General features: G+C 44.6%; 3 protein-coding genes across 3 annotated transcripts; 2 read left to right on the forward strand and 1 right to left on the reverse strand.

Annotated features, from left to right (window-relative positions):
- Positions 1–629: 629 nt before the first annotated feature.
- On the reverse strand, positions 630–10,282 carry BTF3L4 (basic transcription factor 3 like 4). Its single transcript, XM_057413533.1, has 6 exons — positions 10,139–10,282; positions 8,884–8,947; positions 7,916–8,029; positions 5,317–5,518; positions 3,984–4,043; positions 630–3,127 (listed from the first exon to the last, which is right to left on the reverse strand). Exons 2-6 carry the CDS (start codon positions 8,935–8,937, stop codon positions 3,081–3,083), a joined length of 477 nt encoding a protein of 158 aa, XP_057269516.1. The 5' UTR covers positions 8,938–8,947; positions 10,139–10,282; the 3' UTR covers positions 630–3,080.
- Positions 10,283–10,808: 526 nt separating this feature from the next.
- TXNDC12 (thioredoxin domain containing 12) lies at positions 10,809–22,088 on the forward strand. The gene is made up of 7 exons (XM_057413535.1): positions 10,809–10,982; positions 13,212–13,272; positions 19,259–19,311; positions 19,941–20,014; positions 20,579–20,648; positions 20,738–20,821; positions 21,243–22,088. Exons 1-7 carry the CDS (start codon positions 10,892–10,894, stop codon positions 21,320–21,322), a joined length of 513 nt encoding a protein of 170 aa, XP_057269518.1. The 5' UTR covers positions 10,809–10,891; the 3' UTR covers positions 21,323–22,088.
- On the forward strand, positions 14,793–16,505 carry KTI12 (KTI12 chromatin associated homolog). The gene is given in 4 exon segments (XM_057413543.1): positions 14,793–14,831; positions 15,445–15,589; positions 15,592–15,648; positions 15,651–16,505. Coding segments are annotated over 4 exon segments (1,092 nt in total). The 3' UTR covers positions 16,502–16,505.
- Positions 22,089–23,535: the final 1,447 nt, after the last annotated feature.

Consider the following 23,535-nt stretch of genomic DNA (forward strand, 5'->3'; position numbering starts at 1 on the left):
AAATCCCCTTCCAGCACTCAGTACCAGGTCTCCAGCATCACTAACATCATACATGAGCATTTTTTTTTTCCACACAGCAAATGCACAACTGCAAGGGTTTTCTTTTTTATGCACTCAGGAGAAGCCAGCCAGACCCAGATTTCCCAGCTATAAACCAGGGACCTAACACAAATCCACCAGCAGCCAGTGAAGGAAGACCAGCATTTGCCATCTTAACACATTTGCCAAGTTCTTAATTCTTTGGCCTTCATTAATTCAGCTTTGATTCTCATGGATGCAAGAGATGTTTCAACTCACTTTCTGCTCTATCTTCCTTAAATCTTAGCCAAGATTCTTAATTTCTTAATTCTTATTTAGTGTTTTAATATCTTTACCAGTGTCTTTTATATGTCAACAGTGTTTAAGTAGTGAGCAAGTAAGCTCAAGAGCTTCAAAAATAGTGGTTATCATGCTTCAAGTCAAGCAAAGAACATTTTAATGTTCGTCTTCGTGCAGGGAGTTTTTATTGTACCAACACCCCCCAGAACTACTTTCAGTAACTTTGCATTTCCATCAGCATGTGCAAACACTGTTTGATTTATACCATGAGTAAATACAAAGAAAAAGAGCTTTGCCCACAACAGCCTTGATGGGTTACTTTTAATTAAAATCAGTTTAATCATTGATAAGCTCTAGTATTTCCAGCAGCAAATCATAAGTGGTCGACTGTTTCCAGATACAGTGAAAAAACTGAAGATAATATAACTACATCAGCTAGCATATTTAGTTAGTTTACTGGTTGCCAAACATAGGAAAAAGTGAGGGTTTAACATGTAAATTGTCATGACCAAGAGCAAAACTTGAGTATTCTGTAGGAATCAGAAAGTTCAACTATAGAAACTTACAAATCACTGTTTCCAATGCTTACTCTCAATCTCTCACAAAATTACTTCTGACATATTTCCTCTATCAGAAGCCAATGAGCACGAATTTTCAGTGCCTGATTAGTATTTAGGGGAGGGGATGTCCTATACATGAACTCAGTACAGTTGCTACTTCAAAACATCCGTTACTCATGCCCCTTAAGCAAATGGAAGAATACTGCAAATACCTGTTTCTTAGTATCCTCCATTTGCTTTCTGAGCTTGCAGAGGCAGCAAAACAGTTCAGCATGCCTGTGCACACATTAATGAAGACACCTCCTCCTTAAACACAGAACAAATGCATCGGCAGCTGATTTAAGATTAGACATACAACAAACCAAAGCTTCATTCAACATGGCAGGGGAAAGAGGAGAGTGGGTATATGGGAGTGTGATATCCTAAGGCTCTAACAGGATCCTCCCTAGTCCTGCATCTATCTTCCTCTGCCACCATATGCGAGGACGTTGTGCTGTTTGAAACAGCTGCCGCATCCGTCTATCATCCCTCAGCTACTACTGGTGGGAAGAGGAGATAACACACAAGAGGAAGCACTTCCTCTTCTGTACTGTTACTTTATTTTGTAGCAAGATCCATGTAGTATATAAAACAACGGAAAACGGAATAAAGCCTATAAAATAAACTGAGGAGTTCGGGTGACGAACCACTACAGCTCTGCTTTTGTGGGTTACTGATCATGTCACCAGAACTCATATTTACTGTGTACGTTTACAGTTCTCTAGCATATGAGCCTACATAAAAAGCTGATATGTTCCAATTAAGCCATAGCTAAGTGACAGATGTAGAGGAAAAAAAACCCCAAAACTGGCTTTGTTAAGCCACAGCTGCCTTGACACAGGTTACAATGATGTCTAACTACACTGTAAAGCACATTACATCAAGAACCTTGAAAGAGCCTCTGAGAAAACGAGTTCACATTAAGCATTTTAAAGAAAGGTCATAAATACTGCACTGTACCAACAGTACCTCCTAATGTCCTCCTTATGCCTGAGGAGCATTTCTGGTCTTTAAGAAGCTGCTATAAAGATGACACCAAACCTAGAGGTAGGTTATAGGCAAAGGTAAGTTACAGGCAAAAAAAAATAGATCCCTTTAGAGCTAGTCATTGCACAAACTGCCCAGCAGGAGGCAAGGCAAAATGTCAACAACTTCTTCCTCCCACCTTAAACACTGCTCACACGATGCATTTCATTCCTAGTGCCATAAGAATGACAGTGGATCATCAGCTGCTAGTAAATGCAGTCATGCCAAGAGAACAGCTTGAAGTTACTCAAGCAAAAATCTGCTACTGTGCAAAACTGGTGCACTGGACTGTTACTGACTAGACCTCCAAGTTTAGGAAGTGACCTGATAGTAGACAACCAAGGTGTTGGTTTTCCTTTTGACATGGGGAATGCTCTACATAACCAAGAGGAGAACACACTGCTAAGCTTACGCAGAAGGAGTCAAACATCAGCTTGTCTCAAAAGGTTAAAGAGATGACAAAAAAAAAGAAAGAAGTTCAGAAAGGTTAAATTAAAAAAAAAAAGCACCTTTTCCAAGACCAAGTTCTCTTGTTTAAGAAGTTACTGCACCAAACAGGCCAGTAATACAGCTTGTCCTTGGTATCATCTGGGATCAACACAAGGTTGATAGCAAGTATCACGTGGACAGTGCAACAGGGATGAGAAACATCTGCAAGTACAACAGTTAACAGCAAATGAAACCCAAGTTTTAATGGTGTGATGCCTTCAGGTCACAAAACGCGGACAAAGTTTTCATCTCAACTACCTTCCATGTACTATTCCATGATCATCAAAAGTAACAATGCTAAAGGTCCATTCTATTTCTACTTCCAAAGGAAAAGGGGAAAAGGTTAAATAAGTGTTCTCCAATTTGTCCTCCACTATATATACACCCACACACATACACACACGCACATGCACACACCCCTCAAACTGCACTGACATTTCTTTTTGACCAAAAGAGTAGATCCTGGGAGTAAGTGCAAAATGCAAAATCAACTGACAGAAAATGCTGAACAAACAGCATCATAAAAATACAAAATATTTATATTACTGAATTATTAACAGATGATGTTCTCCATTTCTTTAAAACTTTGGAACCACATAGCTGATTTCTTAAATCTAGTCCATGCCAGCTTCCAGAACTATGAATGTTTTAGTTAGCTTCATTCTTTGATGCTTCATCAAAGTTTTCTACGAGATCTGAAAGAGATGAAGATATTTAATGCAGTGATTCCCAGTAACACTACCTTTGTAAGTTTAGTGAAAATGTATATGTTATAGGAAAGGTTAAGTAGCTCTTAACCATACTTATGTACACCATTTTTAATGGGCAGATTTCAAAAGGCTTTAGAAAATATAGTTTAACACACACAAAGAACTAAAAATGCAGGAGCACTCAGAAGAGTGGAAGTTCTAACATGAGGTGATAAAGACCTGATTTTCAGAGGTGCTCTACTAGCTGCCTGAGCCATCTGCACCCAAGTTAGGCACCTATTAACTGTTGTACTCCAGGAAGCAGAGAATTTGAGAACTGAATTTTATGCAAGGTCACAAGGAATACACCAGTGCCAGAGCACGAGTAATTGAATCTCTGGGCCCACCCATCTGTTGTTTTAGCTAATACACCACACTGATGGATACAGCACAATGTGGTGACTGACAGACAATTATTCACTGTCAAATTAAGAACTTGCAATATTTATTTAGAGAAACTTACAGATACTGACATAAGAAATAAAAAAACCCAGCCCAGACAATGACTTAAAGACAACCTAATGATTGTGCCCATTGTGTAATTCTGCAGCCCTAAAACTCTACTTGGATATTTGCATCACCTCTTCAGTGTCACTGAAAGGATTTTAACCTATTTTCACTCAAGAGTAAAGCAATTTACACAAGACAGACGTTTTTCAAAACCTGGAATCCAGGCTCATGTTTTAATGCTGCCCAGTATATGAATCATGCCTTAGCATGTGAGGGGTGTCATCAAGAGCTAAGTATTTAAATGCATGAGTATTTATACATTAAACACATATATAAATGTATATGTGCCTACCTGGAACATCGTCATCTTCTTCATCAATATCTTCAGATTTTGGTGCTTTACTATCCAACACTATAAAAAAAAGTTTGGTGCTGAGTGCTCATCATACAGAATTAGGGACAATCACGCAACAACATAAAAACGATATACATGTGAAAAAAGAAAGCATTTCCACAGCCCATAATAGTGACAAACACAGCAATGGCTTGGTATCAACAGCATGACCAAAAGGTCTACTTGTGAACATTCTTATACCACAGTATTAGCAGAGCCATTTTCAAAAGCTATGGGTATTAATGGAGGGCTAGCAAAAGATCAAATGACACAGAAATCTTTAACTGAAGTCATGTGTTTCAACACAAAGTGGTACCAGTCAGGGACCAAAATATCAATATGATTCAATTACCAAAAAGCTACGGTAGGAAAAAGTATTTCCCTATTAAGGGTCCTGCATCAAACCCCATCTCTGTAAGTCACAGACATGCTGCAAGTAATCTAGAAATGCAAGAACTTAGAAGAAAGTGCTATTTCTCATTGGTCTTTCTCTACTAGCTTAAGAAAGCACAGGAGGTATCTATTGGTACCAAGGCTGTATCAAAGAAATACACTTATGAGGACCCATCTTTCCAAAATTTAAATGGTAATTGCATATTAGTAGAGAAGTTAAAAATAAGCCCTTTACTTTCAATTCAACATGAAATACAGAAGTTAAAATTATTGATTAGAAGTCTTTGTTGAAAACATTAGAACAGATCATGTATTTTTCAGTTCAATATAAAGACAACTGCAACATGTCCAGGTTTTTTAATGGCCCTAACAGTCTAAACAGGAACTGTCCCCAGACTCCATTTCTTACCTGTAAAATTACAGTAACAGTTACACCACAAACATAAATACAGACCATGACCCACAGTAGTTTTAAAATAAATAGAACAAAGAATCTGATTTTTTATTTTTATTTAATAAGTCTCGGTTTAATTCCAAATGGAATTGTAGAGTAGAAGATGAAGAACACTTCTTCCTCTATATCCACAGAAGAAATGTTTTGTATGAACACAGAAAACTGAATCAATTCCCTCACAAAAAGAACCTGTTGAGTTTTTCGACGTGAAAATGGGAACTTGCTTTCCCAAGTATTTTGTCATCCACAGCTGTACACCTGGAATCACAGCATGCCTGAGAAAGTGCCCCCTCCCTTCCTGTATTTCCAAAACAGCGGTAAATAAATAAAAGCACATATGCCTTTGATCACTCTGTCACACATACTGCTGTTAAATTTGGGTTAAAACTTTTCATACTTCCTATGTTCTTTCAATCAGTGATAAAAGATTCCAAAGAGACCTACCTTGTCTTGGGAATTGTTCAGCTAACTTCCTGAGACTTGTTAAGCTGTCAGCACCAAGCTGGCTTAAGATGCCTGGAAGCATTTCTGTGATCGGTTTAGCCTCTGCATGACCAGTGATTGCAAAAGTGTTAGCAGAGAGGGAAGCTTGAACCTTGGGGTTGTTGAAGTGAATAACTGTTCCATCATCTTTTATCATGTTCACCTGTTTAAATATATTAACAAGGCTTACCAAAATGCTGCAGCAGCTTGTTGAACGAGCATGAGAAATTATTAACTCAAATCTGTATTTAAAACCATTAAAATATTAAAATAGAATTTACAACACTAGCACTCCTCCTAGAGGATAACCATGACAAAAGCATCCGGAGTTAACACCATTTAAACTGGAAGTAAATCAAGAGTTAATGCTAAAATATGGGTTGGTACATACTATATCAAAAGGTAGAACTTAAAGAGCTAAGGCTCCTTCATAAAATATACTTATCTAAATACCAAGTAATAAATATACAAGGACTGTATGTTATCACACTTCATTTATAACACAGGCAAAACCCATACATAGGTTATTAGACTCTAAGGTATAAACAAGTTAGTATCAGGAATGTCTAGGGAAAGTAAAAAGACCCACAAAGCCTTCAGCTCTTTGGCAACTCTTTAGAAACTAAAAACTCTACCAGAGCAGCCTTGCCATGTCAGACATGGCATCACCATTCACAGCTATCTGTGTCACCTATCAGGGAAACGTTATTGTTTCTGCGGAATCGGCAAAGGCACAAGACTCACTCTCTGGCCTACCTGCTGAAGCTGCCAGAGGCAAGGATGCTTCCCACACGTATACACACAGTGAACTGGAGGTTTATGTACCAAGCTTCTGTGCCTGCCCAGTAATTCTAGGATGACTCTCTTAAGACTAAGAATATTGTACAGTGATCCTGCTCTCTTCCTCTTCCCTGGTTTTCTGAATCACTAATAATTACATTTCGCAGCCAGTACAGCAGCCTGCTTTGCTCCTACTGTCGAAGTTTAAACAGCCATATTTGCATGGGCCTATGCTATGGTTTTTTAACCTAAAGGGAAACTGAATGGGGAGTTAAAAAAGTTCTTCCTTTTTAACCATAAAAAAAAATGGTTATGTGGAAAACAACTGTCTGAAAAAAAGGAAGAGTTCTGCCCACCTAACCAAGCAGCAGTAATAAAATGACGTGACAAAGCTCTCAAGAATTTGTTTTAGTAGAACTTAGAGGAAGAAAACAGAAATTTGGGAACTAAAGAAGACACCTAAATCCAAAACCATGCAAGTTATCAGTCTTCACACAGCAGCAGAGTTCAAAATACGTTTTGCAGGAAAACCAGGTGTTGCTTTCCTGAAGAACTGAAGGATGTCCTGGCCTTTGCACACAGGGAAACAGTAAAGGCTTCAAGCACCGTCATCCTCTTACTCAGAAGTCTCTTAAAAAGCACACAGGTGTGTTTCTAACATTTGACTCGATATTACCAGCCTCCCCCAACTCTTCCATCTACACCAAGTATTCCAAGGTCAGCTTTTGTCCACCTAGATATAACATACTGCAATTATGTACCTAGCTATCAAGGCAGAAGCATGCTGTATCGTCTTCCTTCACACCAAGACATTTAATATGCTTAGCAACTATGTCTGAATGAAGATCTTATCCTCCATGTGAAAGAAAACCAAATACACACACAGAAAAACTGTGTCTTTGGGTTCGTGTAACTCAGCATGTATCTAACAAGCTTAAGAAAACAGACAAACGGAAGTGTTTCTGTAGCAGTTATGAAAACTTACAGGCAAACCAGGCTCCTACACTGGATCTGTATTTGCCTTTGGAAGAGAGGTATGCACTAAGTGACCTCTGGAGGGACCATGCAATCCTGCTTAAATTAATTAAACACAGATTAAACATTGTGCTTCTTTAACCAAGTGCAACAGTAATATAGAGTTCATGATGAAGAAACAGCACCTTCTTCCATGTATGGGCATCACCAGTGTTATGGAAAATACCAGTGTTTCATTTCATGTTTTATACATGCAAGATAGAGGTATTGAAGGAATATCTGAATCACTTATATTCCTAATTATATTAACACAGAAGCAGCTGGTTCTGTAGAGCCTCTGCTGTGTTGTAAGAACCATCACCTCCTGTGACCACGACAAACAATTCTGGCAATTTTCATGCAGCAAAAGGGCCTTATTTTGATAACACAGACTCACAAGTCCTTACTCCAGGTATTTTCAAGCTTTTCTCTATATTCTGCTTTAAATGTGCCTGCATAGTAAGTGTGTTTATGCCCTCTAGAGCAGATAATCAAGTTCATGAAGTGAAGTATCAGGAGTTTTGTTTTGCAATGAATGCAAGATGCATACATGACAAACAGCTTACTGGCTTCTATAACCCCTATCTGGCCAGCAGAACCTTATCCCTTCTTTCTCCAGCATGCATGCCTTAACACGAATGAGACAACAGTCTCATTTACATATCAGTAACCAGACCTTTTGCAAGGAAAACTGTTGTTAAAAAACCACTACCACTAAAACAAGACAGTGAATTTAGTTTCAGACAGGAAATATTTATCACTCTACCTCTTCAATGCCAGCAATGTTATTTACTGCCAGTTTTTTGAGGGAACTCTGAAGTTTTTTGTCATCAGCTGTAGCTGTTCTGTGCACCACCTTCTTCTTTCTGCGAGCTGTACCCTGGAAAAGAAGGAACAGTCAGTATGCTCGAAACATCAGAACACTGATTTTTAAAGCCATATCACACTCTAAGCAACAGATCTTTTAAGTTCTGTAGTCAAAACCTCTTATTTCCCTTTACCTACAGCTTTAGTTGTCAGTCTCAATGTTAAGGTTCCTCTTAAGTGCAAAAGACCAAAAAAACACCAAACCAGTGTTCTTACTTCCTACAAGCCAAATTCATTGTTTTTATTAAGCAATATATATTAAGCAATTTATAAGAAAGGACTTTTCTTTTTTCCCCAAGATGAAGTACAACTACATTGATTTACAAAGGTGATGCTTTTGTAAGCCAGTAATTAACATCTTGTTCCATAGACAGCAATTTTGGAATGTCTACTCTGCAGACTTTTGTACAACCCCGCCTATGGTTAGGAGATGAACACCACACTGAACAAACTACATGCTTTTGTTTGTGTGTCACATTAGCTACCTGCTGGCTCAGAGAAAAGAACCTCAGTGCAGAGTCAGATAAGCCCCGGAGCCGGCACAAAGGGAGGAAACTCCCCGACAGAGAGACGAGAATGGCAGAACTGGAACAACCAACAGGTAAGCTCAGCTTGAGCTTTCACAGGTCACAACAAGTCACTGAATTATAAAGCAAGCTTACGTGCTGGAAACTACTCATCCAGCAATTGTGAGCTCAAGGAAAAACAGAATTCAGGTATCATTACTATGATCCAGATGACAGCGAAAACCCTGTATTCCTCCCCTCCTATGAACTAAAGCCTGCATTCTGTAAAACAGGTTTCGGAGATGTTTCTCCTTCAACCTGTAACTTACAGAGAACAGTTCATGTCTGATGGTTTTCTTACCTTTCCTCCTATTCGGACCTGCGCTTGAAGCTTGGCCAGTTTTTCTTGGTTCATAGTGCTGCGACTAAAGAATAAGAAAGAGATACAGGTTAACCATCAAAATAGTAAGAAAAAACATGAACAATCCATTTTAAAAGCACTCAGACTTGCAGTGGGGTTCTAAACTTCACCAAAACAGGGCATCAAATACACATAAACAAAAAGCTTTAATGCCACATTGCCTAAATAACACAAAGTGGCCCTGCAGCAGTATGTTTACTGTCTGTACCACGTATGAACTGTCTGTACCATGATAAGGCAAAGCAGCAGCACGTTTCATTCTGCATCAGTCTGCAGCAGTAGCTGTACATTTCCAAGCATGTTAGTTTACTGCTGGAACCATTTGACTGAACTACTGACTCAGAACAGACCCAAATGAACACGTACAGCACAACCATTCCTTAAACATCTTTATTCATAAGAGAGCCCAGAGACTCATCACTACACTATTTTGGATACCACCTCCAAATAACGAATCTGACATTTTTAGGTAATAAGCCAGCTCTGAACGAAGGTCACACCTTCGCAGGTTTCCTATATGAACCCCAGGCTGCTATTCACCCAGTTCAATAACTGGGAAGCTAGCCGACTAGGTGGCTTATTCAACGGGTCAGATAGGACCTTTAAGTCTGAAGGACTTGAAAATCTGTAACGGATGGAAAACACCTTAAGGCTTCCAACACAACGAGGGTATTTCGCTGCTCTGCCCCAGTAAATCACCAGTGATCCCATCGATGAAAGGAAAAGCCTCCCTGCATGTGCATTGTGCCTGGGAAGCGATAGGGAGAGGGCCCACCGAGGCCGCAGCACGGCCGAGGGGAATCAGCACACGGTGGGACTCCGCCGGGGCGGCGGGAGAAGGTGCTGGGTACGGCAGAGCGGCTCGCTGGCCGCCCCCAAAGCGCGGGGAGCGGGAGGCCATGAAGACCCCATCCCTCTGAGCAAATGTAACCCGCCCGGCCCCGGCACCGCCGCTCCGCGGGACAGCTGCGGTCCACCCGGGCTAAGAGCAGCCTCCACCATGCTGCATCCCGGCGCCAGGCCTCGCTGCCCATCCTCTCCTCGGTGAGCAGCCGGCACCCGCGGGCCCAGTCACGGCCCAGCGCGGAGGGCAAGGATGCAATGGGGCAGGGGACCGAGCTGCCGCGGCCCGGGAAGCGGCAGGGGAAGGGAGCGGGAGCCGCGCCGGCGGAGCGGTGGCGGGGAAAGGTCTGACCTGAGTCCGGCGGATCCTCCGCAGCCCAACACGAGGTGGGAACAAGATGGCGGCCGAGGAAGGAAAGAGAGGAGCACAGAGAAAGGAAGCTTCACGCCACGTGACGACGCCAGCGCGCCCGAGGATTGGGCGCGCCGCGGAGCTATATTTGCATATAGGGCGGGAAGGCGCGCGCAGCGGTTGTGGTGTGTTATGGGACTCGGAGTCCCTGCGGCCCTACACCGACCCGCACCCCGTCGGTTCCGGACGCGCCACCGCGGCGCGCCCTCCTTCACACACAAGTGCTTGCGGCCGGTTTTGCCGCCCCAACCGGCTGGGCAGCTCCGCAGAGTAGCGGGACAAAAGGATGTGTCTGGGAGGGGAACGTAAACCCGGAGCCCGCCCCTCGCTGCCGGCTCCCACGGGGATAACCACGGCTGTGGGGTCCCCGGTGTGCCTGAGGGACTCCCGCCCCAGAGGCTTGGGCTGCCTGCGCGAAGCTGAGCTCCCTCGTCCGAGACGGACAGGGCGGACACCCCTCAGAGGGCTGAGAGACCCCACTCCCCAGTATCAGATACCCCTTTCAGCCAGCCCCGCCATCCCCGACCAGACGGCCGGGCATCGCACCGCCCACATCCGCTTCACATCACTTCCTGGGCTTTAAAAAAAAAAAAAAAAAAGGGGAAAAAAAGAAAAGAGAGGAAAAAAAACCACCTTATCTGTGAAGTGCCGCCTGGAAAGGTTGGGGGCCGGAGAGCTGCCCGCGCCGACACCATGAAGGCTCAGCCCACCGGAGCCTCCATCTTCTGCCTGTGCCTGGTGCTGGCGGCCTCCGCCGCCTCCGCCGCGGAGGGGCTCGGCAAGGGTCAGACATACGTTTTATTCGGGTTTTCCTCCCCGCTCCTGTCAGGGTGCCCCGGGACGGGCTGGACCGGGGGGGACGCGGGGTGCTGGTGGTGGGGACGGTCCAGCCTGCCAGTGCACAGGGAGACGGTGGGGTCCTGTCGCGATCTTTGCCGTTGGGGTTCTGTTCCCAACGAGTTTCCCTTTGGAGGGGTCCCGCTTTTCCGTGGCGCGGAGACAGGAGCAGCAGCCTCCCCGTGCCACCCGCCCCGGTCAGCACAGCCCAAGCTCTGCCGGCCGCTGCCGCCGGCTCCTGGCAGGCGATGAATGGCTCTGCCCTCCCGCCCTCGGCTTCCCTTTTCCTTCGTGACCGCTCCTCACTTCGCCTCTGGCTCGCCGAGGCTTCCCTGTGTAATTGCCATGTCTAATGGCTTGTGCAGTAAGGGTGTGCCGGGGCGCTGACCTTCACCCCGGCGTCGTGGCTTTAGTCTGTGTTGGAGATAAATCCATCTCTTCGGGGCTGGTGGGAGCACAGTTCGATCAATGAGAGCAAAGCCTTGTGGTGGCGATCTCAGCCGTTCCCTTTTAACGCCTCAGATGAGTTCCATTCAAAAGAAACACTCCTTAATGTGATGTGTAATGCTTTTAAAAACGTGCTGAAGCTCACCACGAAGTGTGTTTTAGTTTAAAAAAAAGGAAAAAGAAAAGCTTTCAAAAAGTGTTTCCTAGATCGCACAATAGGTTTTCCCTGGTTTAATATACAATCCCAGACTGGTTTGTGTTGGAAGGGACCTTAAAGCTCATCCAGTTCCAACCCCTGCCACGGGCAGGGACACCTTCCACTAGAGCAGCTTGCTCCAAGCCCTGTCCAACCTGGCCTTGAACACTGCCGGGGATGGGGCAGCCACAGCTTCTTGGGGCACCCTGTGCCAGCGCCTCAGCACCCTCACAGGGAGCATATTGGCCTTTGAATGAAATAGCTGACGTGTCAATATCTGAGTAAACGTGACTTTTGCTAATGCAGCTGGTTTTTGCTCTGCTGCGTTCCATGGGTGCAAACATAGCCTTGTGTCCGAAGCTGCCTCTGCAGTTGGTACGTGTGATTGGACATGAACAAGGCATCCCCGCCTCACTGCTGGCACAACTCAATATTTGCTGTGTTGCATCATGTATGTTCACAGTCGTTCCTAGCAGGTGTAAGATAAGGTAATAAAAATCCTGTGCCAACTGTTCAAGCCTCCCGGATACTGAGCTAAGGTGCCGTGAGGTTTTGCTCACCCTGCTTTTGGCTTTCTCCTGTTTCTTTGCCATAGTTGTCTACTGGACACAATGTTCGCTTTCCACTGCGTCAGCATCGGGCAGTCTGTGGTTCCTGACCCCTGTGTAGCTCCCAAAATCTACCCCCTGAGTACTGGGGGTTGCTGACTAATCCAAACCCTCAGTGATGGGAAGGGGAAGCCCAAGGCTGATGTTTGGTTGTCCAGCACTGCCCTGCATTACAGGAGCTGTGAGACCTCTGAGGAGGTTGTCCAGGGGCGTCCCATATGAAGAACTTTGTCCCAGCTCTCCGTGTGGCTTTTGGCCATGTGCTGTGTTGGCTACAGGATCAAAACCCCCTGTGGTCCCTGTATTGCAGTTGTCAAATGTACACTCATTCACCATTATCTCAACTGACACAACAGATTTGTTATCTGGAAAGGGGATAAAATATTCCCTGCGTCATTCCATCACTGTAACAGACATCTGTGTACTGGTGCTCTTCCTTGCTCTTGGATGAGATCATCATCGCTAATACTTAGCACCATCCTTTCAGAGCAATTGATGATCATATGTTGTCCTAAGAATTTTTAAGTCTTCCTTTACTTCACCTTCGATGGGAGTTTGAAAGCCACATGCTGACATGTTTAATGTGTCACTAATCAGTTAATAAGTGTTCACAGTCTGAAAAAGAATGGGGAATAATCAGAAGGCCCTTCACTATTAATCTCTGCTTAAGGGATTTTGGTGTCTTTTGCATGTATATCAAATATTCATGAGAGTGGTATGTTTTTGCTAATTAGTTTCAGTGGGATTCCTCATAAGCCTATGTAGGTTATAAGTAATTGCAGAAGTCTTTCCAGGTCTGGGAGTACAGTTGGCTTTAAGAAAAACACATAAAATGAGTTAGAAATATTCTTAAGGGTTGGACTGATTTCCTCTGTTGGTTGACGCAGTAAGTTGTGCAGCATTTATAAACCCTTCTCTCTGGCAGGTTTTGGAGATCATATCCATTGGAGAACACTGGAAGATGGGAAGAAAGAGGCAGCAGCCAGGTATGTTAGTTTTAAATACAGAGACATCTTCTTAAAAACATTCACAGAACCATAGAATGGTTTGGGTTGGAAGGGAGCTTAAAGCTCATCCAGTTTCAACCCCTGCCACAGGCAGGGACACCTTCCACCAGAGCAGCTTCCTCCAAGCCCCTGTGTCCAACCTGGCCTTGAACACTGCCAGGGATGGGGCAGCCACAGCTTCTCTGGGCACCCTGTGCCAGCGCCTCAGCACCCTCCCAGGGAAGAGCTTCTGCCTAAGAGCTCATCTCAGTCTCCCCTCTGGCAGGTTAAAGCCATTCCCCCTTGTCCTGTCACTACAGGCCCTTGTCCAAAGTCCCTCTCCAGATTTCTTGTCAGCCCCTTTAGGCACTGGAGCTGCTCTAAGGTCTCTCCAGAGCATTCTCCAGGCTGGCCCAGCCCAGCTCTCTCAGCCTGTCTCCATAGCAGAGATGCTCCAGCCCTACAAGCATCTTTGTGGCCTCCTCTGAATGCAGTTCTGTATTAATCCTAAATTTAGCCACAGAAAATAGTAATTATTAGCAAACATGAAAGTGTTTTAGGAGACTGTTTGGATCCCTATAGCTTGTTAGAGAGAAAATACAGTGTTGTTAACTTTGCTGAAGCACCACCATGGTTTAATCACTGCAGTCTAATTAAATGATGGAAATCGCAGAATCACAGAATGGTTTGGGTTGGAAAGGACCTTAAGATCATTCAGTTCCAACCTCCCTGCTATGGGCAGGCACACCTCACACTAGACCATGTCGCCCTGTCCAACCTAACCTTGAAGTCCTAGCATGTCTTTAAACTGAGAAGAAAATACTTGAGTATTTAGAGTAAAGAAAGAGGTGGTTCTCAACCCCACAAACACATGTTTTAGTAGTACTTACTCTGCTCAAACTCAGCAGTGTGAATAACAGTAATTGGGTAAAATTCAGTGTGCCTGTATAGATGAGAACTCAGTGTGCCTGTATAGATGAGAACTCAGTGTGAGATGAGAGAATTACTTTGTTAGCATCTGCAGACAGAGTTGGAAACTTTCAGACAGTAGTGAAGAGGTGAGTTGTTTAAGTAGAACCTCCTCTCGGTTAAGCTTAAACTCTAAAAAGAACACTGTCCCTATGGAAGTGTTAAAAGCAAAGACATTCAGACTCATTTTTTCCCCTCAGAATTTCTTCTGTTTCTTGTTAAAATGTCAGAAGGAAAATCGTATGCTTATAAATTCCACTCACACTTTAAAATGTACACCCTAGATCTGGCAATGCTGGCATGAGCAGAAGTTCATGGTGCCTTCCAGGTTTGCTGCTTAATTGAATTCTGCTCTCAAACTGATCCATCTGGCAAGTTCTACACTCTAGACACCAAATTAACCCAGGTGGTACAGTCCAGAAGCCTCACAAGGTTTTATTACTGGATATTTTAGCACTTGTTCGATTTCCTTGTGCAAGAAAATAAATGATCTCAGTATTTGCAGGAGGAACTGCAGCATTGCTTTGCAGCAAAGGTGAAGAAGCTGTAAAATGAGACGGAGGAGGAGGGAGCTCTCAGGTTTAGGCAGGGTGAGTGTTGCCCCGCAGCAAGGGACAGGTGTAATGCACCCGTCTCTCCTTTTGTTACTGGAAAAGAAACACAGACCTGCTTGCTGGTTTGTATTTTACCTACATATATATGGGCAATATATATATTATTAAATGCATAAAAGAAGCTCTTCCCTGTGAGGGTGCTGAGGCGCTGGCACAGGGTGCCCAGAGAAGCTGTGGCTGCCCCATCCCTGGCAGTGTTCAAGGCCAGGTTGGGCACAGGGGCTTGGAGCAAGCTGCTCTGGTGGAAGGTGTTCCTGCCCGAGGCAGGGGTTTGGAACTGGATGAGCTTTAAGGTCCCTTCCAACCCAAACCTGTCTGGGATTCCATGGTTTGAGTTTGGCAGCGTTTGAGTGTTAGTGAATTGAAGGACTGGGAGAAACCCAACAACAACAAATGGAAGATAAACTTAAAAACCAGACTTTTGGTCTAAGTCTGACCATAGGCCAGGAGATGATACGAAGTTATCTGTTACGCATCGAGTGAGATGCATCAGAGCCAGGGGTCTCGGAGGTTTCAAGCCCTCTGTTTCATTCCTGTGGACTGGTCAGTCTGGATGTGTTAGAGACGCTGAAGACGCCTTGGGTTTAAGTTCTCTGTGCGCCGGACCCAGCAATCACACAGCTACCGGTGTGCGGTGCTCGGGGTAACCGCGGTGCAATGGCGACTTAACCAGGACACCTCGGGGACAGTGTCCCTGCACCGGCCGCGGGCTGAGGCCCGGCGATGCCCACACCCTGTCCGGCTGATGCGCTGGCCGCTGGGTAGTGCCGGACCCGAGCCCGGGGGCTGCGAGGCGGGTTTCCATGCGGCTCCCCGGCGGCAGGGCCTGCACACGCCGCGGTTGCCGGGGCGACCGTGGCGGGGCGGGGAGTGACCGTGGCGGAAGCAGTCGCGGTGCCCGTCCGGGTCGGCATGGCGGCGGGATGCCGCTGGTGGTGCTGTGCGGCCGGCCGGGCAGCGGCAAGAGCCGCCGCGCCTCGGAGCTGCAGGCGGCGCTGGGCGGGCCGGAGCGACAGGCGCACGTCGTGGCCGAGGCGGAGGGCGGGCGATCGGCGCTGAGGGCTGAGGTGGAGCGGCGGCTGAGCCGGCGGGACGTGGTGATCGTGGACGCGGGTAACGAGCTGCGGAGCATCCGCTACGAGCTGTACTGCGCGGCGCGGCAGGCGGGCACGGCGCGCTGCCTCTTGCACTGCGCCGGCGGCCCGGGCCGCCCCGACGAGCCGCCCTTCGAGGCGCCGGACCCGCAGAACCGGTGGGACCGGCCGCTGTTCACCGTGCACGGGGAGGAGCCGCTGCCGCTGGACGCTATCCGCGCCGCCCTGTTCGACAGCGCCCCGCCGCCGCCGCACCGCGCCACCCGCACCCAGCCCCTGCAGTCCTCCAGCTTCCTGCACCAGCTCGACCGTGTCACCCAGGAGGTGCTGGCCGCCGTCATGGACGCGCAGAGGAACGGGGCTCAGCCCGGGGAGATGGTCCGTGTGCCCGGTGTCAGTGAAGGGCTGGTGCTGAGCCGGCCGGTGAGCATGGCCGAGCTGAGCCGGCTGCGGAGGCAGTTCATCAGCTACACCAAGATGCAGCCCAGGGATGAGAACTTGCCCCAGCTGGCGGGCATGTTCCTGCAGTACCTGAGCCGCAGCATCCGGTGAGCCGCACAGCAGCGGCCGTGGTCCAGTCACAGAGGCCACAGACCCTGCAGAGCCTGGACCCCATCTATCGCATCAGTAGCCAGCAAGCTATACCGCTGAGAGCATCCCCATCCCTCTGTATTGTCCCCACTTTTATCTTCCAAAAAGGAGAGCCACTGTTGCATCTTCAAGCAAGTGAAGTCTCCTATGGAGATGTAAACGTCAGTAATCAAACAGCATCTGAACATGGAAGCCCAGAAGGCACTGACCATAGGGAAGACTTTACCTCTCCACATTAGCATGTGTATGTCTTGAATAAGAAGATTGTTTTTCCAAGGACGTCTCCAGGTGATGTCAAACTGCAGAAGAGACTTCAGGTCTAGGACTGGAACAGGCTGTGTCTTTAGGATGTGACTGTATCAAAAAATCCCACTGAACCCAAGAGATAGATTTGCAAACTCTGCACTGCAGAAGGGTGCTGGCTTAGTAAACTCAGACCTCTGTTTCAGATTTAACAATAAAATGCGTGCCTTAAGTGGAGTAAAGTCTTAATTTGCCTGGGGGACTGTGTCATTGAAATAAGTCGATGTGTCTTTTATCTACAAGGTCATCATTAAGCACCTTTAAAATGCTAATTATTGAGTGCTGTTGTAGGAAAAGGGTTCTAGGTGAAAGCCTGTGCCAGCTGTGATAGGTGACTTACTTTTTTGCTCAAACAATCCCAGTCTTGGCTGTACCCCATCTATAGCTCATTATAAACTTTTCACTCTGGTGAATGCTTCCTCATTTTAATAAATTGTGGCTTTTGATTTTCATGGCATGAGTAATGCTGCCTGGGAGGAGAGGGTGAAGTGGGGCAGGAAGGGTTACTTCAGTTACAGCGGCTCTTTATCTGACATAGGTGGACTAGGGTACTGCAGAACTGAGAAATCACTACAAGAACGCTTTGATGTAAATTAGTTGAGTTTACCTGTCAAATTAAAGAGAATAAAGCTGAGAAAACACATTCAGGATATCCACCTTTGGTGAGTTCTCACTGATTAAGACTTGGTGTTTCAGGATTGAGTACTTCCATTTAAAATCTGCTTTGAAAGCTGCTCTTAACTGTATGAAGTGTGTTTCCAGATTTAAATCAGCCCCTCTTGAAGGAAGAGGCAAAATCATGTTGGATTGTATGGAAACAATTAAAAAGGGCTTTTTCATCATCAGGGGGAGGATGCTGATGCAATACAAGCTTTACTAGGAAGATGTGTATTCTTGCTCCTTACTGCAGAGTCCTATGTAAAGGTGATAACATACTGGTTAATTATAAATGGCTTCTGTTTGAGCTCCTCTAAATGTTAATGGCTTCCCCTCCACCCTTTCCTGCTTCTGAAGGCCATAATTGCTGCTGAGTAGAGATTTCCTTTCACATCTATCCACAGCTAAAGTTATACATTCTGGTAGTAATTAATTTATTGCCATTCTGTGCAATGGCATTTTTAATTTCTCTGTGTGAAAGTGCTGCTTTATTTTTAACCCTTAATATGGTTACAGAGCTTACATAGCAGAAAGGTTACGTTTTGCTTTGCTTGGCATATGCTGAAAGAAGCACCCATGCAGTATGTTCTCTCTAGTTTTCTTCCTTTGCTTCACCTAGTTCTAGGCTGTTCTTACTGTTCTGGAACCTATATCATTATTACCAGCTTCTCTTGGATATTTTGCCATAGTTTAAGGGATTTATTGGTAAGAGAAAAGGGAGGAGATTCCCAGTTCCTTGTTCTTAGTGTTCCTTAGTTTATTACCATAGTCAGGATTCACCAGTTCAACTGGATAATAGAAGCAATTGATACAGAATAGTCAGGAGCAGTGAAGTGGTGGATTCATTGGATCACCAGCGCTAAGGACAGGAAATAGGTGAAATTTATAGTGTCTTTAAGGCCTCTCTCGCTAAGCTCATAATACAGCCTGTACATACTGTAAAGGAACTTAAGGAAATTTAAAGCTTGACTTCATCAGAAGGTGAAATGCTGAAGGCATCTTTGATGAACAAGGTTAAATAAAACATAGGACAGTGGAAACTTAATCCCTGGTTTAAGCATATGTAATAGGGGTCAAGTGAATTCTTTGGGAAGGGAGAGAGAATAGTAAAGAATAACTTTGGTCCTTTTGCATCATGCTTATTTAGGCTGCAGTTCTACACAGCCCCCCCAATCCCAGTCTTCAGTCCTGACACTTGTCACGTTTGTCACGGATCTGTTTCAGTGTACCAACACATAGGAGGCTAGCCTGGCAGGCAGGGGTTTGCTGGGTTACTGTGTTTGATTACTGCTCAATGGAGGGTCTCAGTCACAGGAGGTGACTGAAAGGTACAGACCATAAAGGGGAGAGGAATAGATACACGACTCTCATCCACTGGATCACCTTAAGCAGCCATGAAAATCCATCCTGAGGCGTCTCAAGCAGCTGTTGTCACTAACCACTTCCAGTACAAAACATGACCAGTTGTGGATCTGAGCATATCTGGCCTAGTAGGAGCATGCTCTCCAAAGAGAAAGTCTCTTCCTCTCCACGAGCGGTTACTGGCTGCCAGTTATAATGCATTATTAATATACATGTTTTAAGATTAGGAAGGCTTTTTTGCAAGACAGCCTTAGAACACACTCTTTACATCTCTCATTTTTGGTTACATTTAGCCTCATAGAAGTCTCAACTGTTAAACTGTACATGAATTTGCTTTAGAGGCTTAACTGTAAGCTTTCTTTGACTATCTTCTTGCTTACTTGCCTTTTTTTTTAGTGGTTTGCCTCTTATGGTTATCATCCACAAGTCATGGTGTGGAGCTTGCAAAGGTAAGTGTGTTTAATACCAGAGCTGGCTTGAAATTTCCAATGGGCTTTGCATACCAAGCATGTAACCATGAGAAGCATGAACTTTGCACTTAAAATGTAGCTAATGGTATTTGTATTTCATGTAGAGCAGTATAATATCGCACTGCTTTCCCTATTAGCACTGCCAAAAGCCAGCCATGCCTAAATGCCAGCAAAATAACATCTGTAGTACTGCACTAGGCTGTAAAAAATGGGACAGAATGAACAACCTTCAAGAATTCAGTGTAAATTGCCTTATTCCTTCAAAGGAGAGTGTTGCAAGTAAGCAAGCTGGGCATAATGACTAAGCTTAAAGGGTGAGCTGGTGAGAATAGTGGTTTACAGGAAGCTTTTAGCTTCTATTCCATTGGTTCCAGTATTACCTCATATGTCTGTTGGCCAGGCTTCATCATATGGCTGCCCAGCAAAGAGTACTTCAGTTACCTGCTGCCTGAGCCTGCCTGGAACGGTTAGATATGTATATTCCATTTACTCACTGCTTATTGAAAAGCACCAGCTCTCCAGAGGGAGGGATGAAGCTGAGATTCTGATGCTGACCTGAAATACTTTCCACTGCCTTTACACACCTCTTCTTTTTCTCCCTTCAATAGCTCTGAAGCCAAAGTTTGCTGAATCCAAGGAGATCTCTGAACTTGCCCATAATTTTGTCATGGTCAACCTTGAGGTAGGCTGCCCTCTGATACATATCCATGGTACTGCCTAATAATTAAACCTTTGGAATCCTACTTAACTGATTACATCCTGTTCTGTGTACATCCTAAATCCTGCACTCCTGAATAGGTGTTCAGGACTGATTGATAGAGCTGATTGTTTTAAGAAGGATTTTCTTTGGTCTGGTTATTTTAATTGTGCTTCTAAACCTGGCTCTCTGCCATTGTCTCTAACAATGTATGTACCTTGTGTCTAACAATGTTTGTACCTTGTGTCATTCTGTTGCCACAATAAAGGGATTTATATTCATTCTCTCCTGATATATCAGACATTTCTCTACCAAAGTGGAGTGTTCAATACAAATTGACAGAACAGAAAAAAATGCTATTTTCACAAATGTTACTTGTTTAGGTAGAAATAATCCTTCCTGTGCAAGTGCAGTTACTTAGTGTCTGTTCAAGCTGTAAATTGCTCAGAGAAATGAAATCTGAAGGCAGTAGATTGTTTCTTCAAAATGAGTGCTGTGTTTTATTAGGTATCTTGCTAATATGTTCTCTCTTCTGTCTTGCTGTGGTAGGATGATGAAGAGCCAAAGGATGAAGCCTTTAGTCCTGATGGAGGTTATATTCCCAGAATCCTTTTCATGGGTAAGACATCCACAGCTATTGTGTCCACTCACAGGACTGGGTTCTTGTTGTTACCACCTAAATGTCATGTTTGACTTCTTGTTTCATAGACCCCAGTGGAAAAGTCCACCCTGAAATCATAAATGAGAAGGGAAACCCCAGCTACAAGTATTTCTATACCAATGCTGATCAAGGTATGTGCAAAGGAGTTTGAAATGCATTTTTAATGAGATGAAACTCTAGGTGGAGGACACACCTTCACTTTTGAGTGGAGAAAAATGATGATACTTCACAGCAGAACTGGCAGCTGTTAGGTACCACATGAGTGAGTGGTTCTCTTACGCTTTTAGGAGCCATATTCAGAATCACGATTCACATTCATACCTACTAGAATGTCTATAGGACCTAAACTTTGTCTCCAGATGTGTCATGGAAAATCATACAATCCATGTGATCCAGCTACAGACAGTTGGGAAAAGGGTGCAGGAGTGTTTTACCCACAGGTTACTTTGTAGACCTGTATTCTGTAACTGTTTTAAAACACATAATTACCAGTTCACCTTGATGTTTTCATCTTGAGCTTAATAGCTGATACCTCTTCTTCTAATCTTTCAGTTGTCCAAGGCATGAAGGAGGCCCAGGAGAAGCTAACAGGTGATGCTTTCAAAAAAAAACACCTGGGAGATGAGCTATAATGAATGCACTGATTGATGCTTTTCCGTCACTTCAAAACTCTAAAAGAAAACAATTAGACCAAGAATGTAGATGCACTGAAGGGACATAATTCTCCTGTCAACAGCGTTAGGTTAAACCCCGTTTGGAGTTCACACACATGCATCAGTTACAGTGTTATCTCCTCCTCTGCCTGGCAGTTTGTACCATAATGGTTATTTGCAACTAGGTGATGCACAAACACATCGGTTTATGTGTTTGAGCAACCATTGATACTTGGTGTTAAAAGGGAGGAGTGTAGGGCAAAACGTTATTTGCAGACAGACAGCGTGGTTGGAGTAACTAGAAGTAGCCAACATGCTGACACTTAATCAGGGTTGGATCCCTCTTTTCTCACTGGTATTACATGATCCCACTGTTTTTACTGGGGATCCCTATGAATGGAGCATGTTCCTGGGTCAGGTATCCCAAACCATGAATTCTGCCACTAAGCCAAGTAGAATAAATTTCATGAATGTCCAAGTAGCATGTGAAAATATTAGCTCTGCAAACATATTTTTGTGTAAAGCTCTGTGTGATTCATCTTTATTTGCCTTTGGGCAGAAACTTAACTTCTTCCTTATGCACTCACCTTTTGATTGTTTTATCAAGTGAGGTTATGGGTGGGTTACGTTAAAGCTTTACGGGGCTCCCCTTTTTATTCTTTGAATGTTTTTTGGCGAATGCCTTGCCATCACATTGTACTGTATTTTTGTACCTGGGTGAAAAATTAAACCTTTTTAAACATAAGCATGCAGACGGTGTTTTGGGATGAAGGGCGTTGCTTTCCGTTCTTAAGGATGGGGGGAATATATTTATGTTGCAGTGGTTATTAATGTTGAATGCTACAGCAGGAGAAAGTTTCACCTTTTTGTAATTAAAAGGCAACAGTTGGTTTTCCATATAATTACAATACAGCCATTATTATACTACCTATAGTGTTGAGGGCAGGGTAACAACTAGTAGTTATCTACTAGGACTGAAAAAATAAAAGAGAAGGGGGAGTGGAATCACCTCTCTTGACCTGCTGGTAACGCTTTCCCTAATGCAGCCCAGGATGCTGTTGGCCGCCTTTGCCACAAGGGCGCATTGCTGGCTTATGGTGAACTTGTTCTCCACCTGGACTCCCACATCCTTCTCTCCAAGGTTGCTTTCCGGACTATCAACCCCCAGCCTGTCCTGGTGCACAGGTTATTCCTCCCCAGGTGAAGGACTTTGCATTTCCCTTTCTTGAGCTTCCTGACAACCCTCTGTGACCATTTCTGCAGCCTGTTGAGGTCCTTCTGAGTGGCAGCACAGCGTCTGGTTATCAGCTACGCTGCCCAGTTTTGTATCATCTGCCAGTTTGCTGAGGGGGGACTGTGTTCATGCAGGTTGTTAATGAAGATGTTAAAGTATCATCCCCAGGGGTACCCCACTAGTGAGCATGAGCCCCTTTCAGCCCAGTGGTTCTGCCAGTTCTGCCCCTCCGGCCCATTTATTTAGTTTGTCCTACATCAGTTTGTCTGTGAGGATACTATGGGAAACGGTATCAAAACCCTTAGTGAAGCCGAAATAAACCACACCTCCTGCTCTCTCCACGTCCACCAAACTAGTCCAAAATCCTGTCCAAAAAGCATTTGCTGTAATTCCCTACAACAAACACAGACCATTTTGTACAGATAATTGTTGAAGAGCTATCTGAAGACTTCACTTGGGGAAATCATTGTGTACAATAAACCCAACTTGTCTACTGAGCCCTTTTTTACTCGTCAGTAGCATTATGAATTTTACTTTCCACACCAGCCTGCCTTTAAGGGATTGTAGACACCAAAACTCAATTGGGCACTAAAAGACTCAGTGGAAATAATGGGATTACTGCACATTACCATTACCCTGCACAGGTTTTATCCTTTGCTTCTCTTACAAATTGTCTAATAAATTAACAAAATTGCACTCAGAAACTATTCCCAAGTGGTATCAGCCTTTGAAGTAATTCTGCGTAAGTCCTGGAAAGGATTTGTGTTTTGCAAACTTCTCTTTTTATCCCCAGCTGTATCGGTTGACCTAATAAAAGACAGGTCCTGTCTGATGCTCCTTATTTCATATAATAGCCTGTGAAAGAACCATTGCTATTTGGCAAGTGAAAATCATCTTCTTTACTTGCCACCAGGGGGAGGACACTGCTTGTTCAGCAGGGGGATGATTCAACAAAGAA

This window comes from Pezoporus wallicus, unplaced genomic scaffold, assembly GCF_028554395.1.
Source record: "Pezoporus wallicus isolate ANWC-B61680 ecotype Strahan unplaced genomic scaffold, APGP_CSIRO_Pwel_v1 contig_13740, whole genome shotgun sequence".
NCBI lineage: Eukaryota > Metazoa > Chordata > Aves > Psittaciformes > Psittacidae > Pezoporus > Pezoporus wallicus.

Coding starts and splice junctions, on each gene's coding strand:
- BTF3L4 (XM_057413533.1), bottom strand. CDS start 8,937: ATGAACCAAGAAAAACTGGCCAAGCTTCAAGCGCAGGTCCGAATAGGA. Junction 8,030..8,883: donor AGGTCCGAATAGGAGGAAAG/GTAAGAAAACCA, acceptor CTTCTTTTCCAG/GGTACAGCTCGCAGAAAGAA. Junction 5,519..7,915: donor ACATTGCTGGCATTGAAGAG/GTAGAGTGATAA, acceptor ATATTTAAACAG/GTGAACATGATAAAAGATGA.
- TXNDC12 (XM_057413535.1), top strand. CDS start 10,892: ATGAAGGCTCAGCCCACCGGAGCCTCCATCTTCTGCCTGTGCCTGGTG. Junction 10,983..13,211: donor CGCGGAGGGGCTCGGCAAGG/GTCAGACATACG, acceptor TCTCTCTGGCAG/GTTTTGGAGATCATATCCAT. Junction 20,015..20,578: donor TTGTCATGGTCAACCTTGAG/GTAGGCTGCCCT, acceptor TTGCTGTGGTAG/GATGATGAAGAGCCAAAGGA.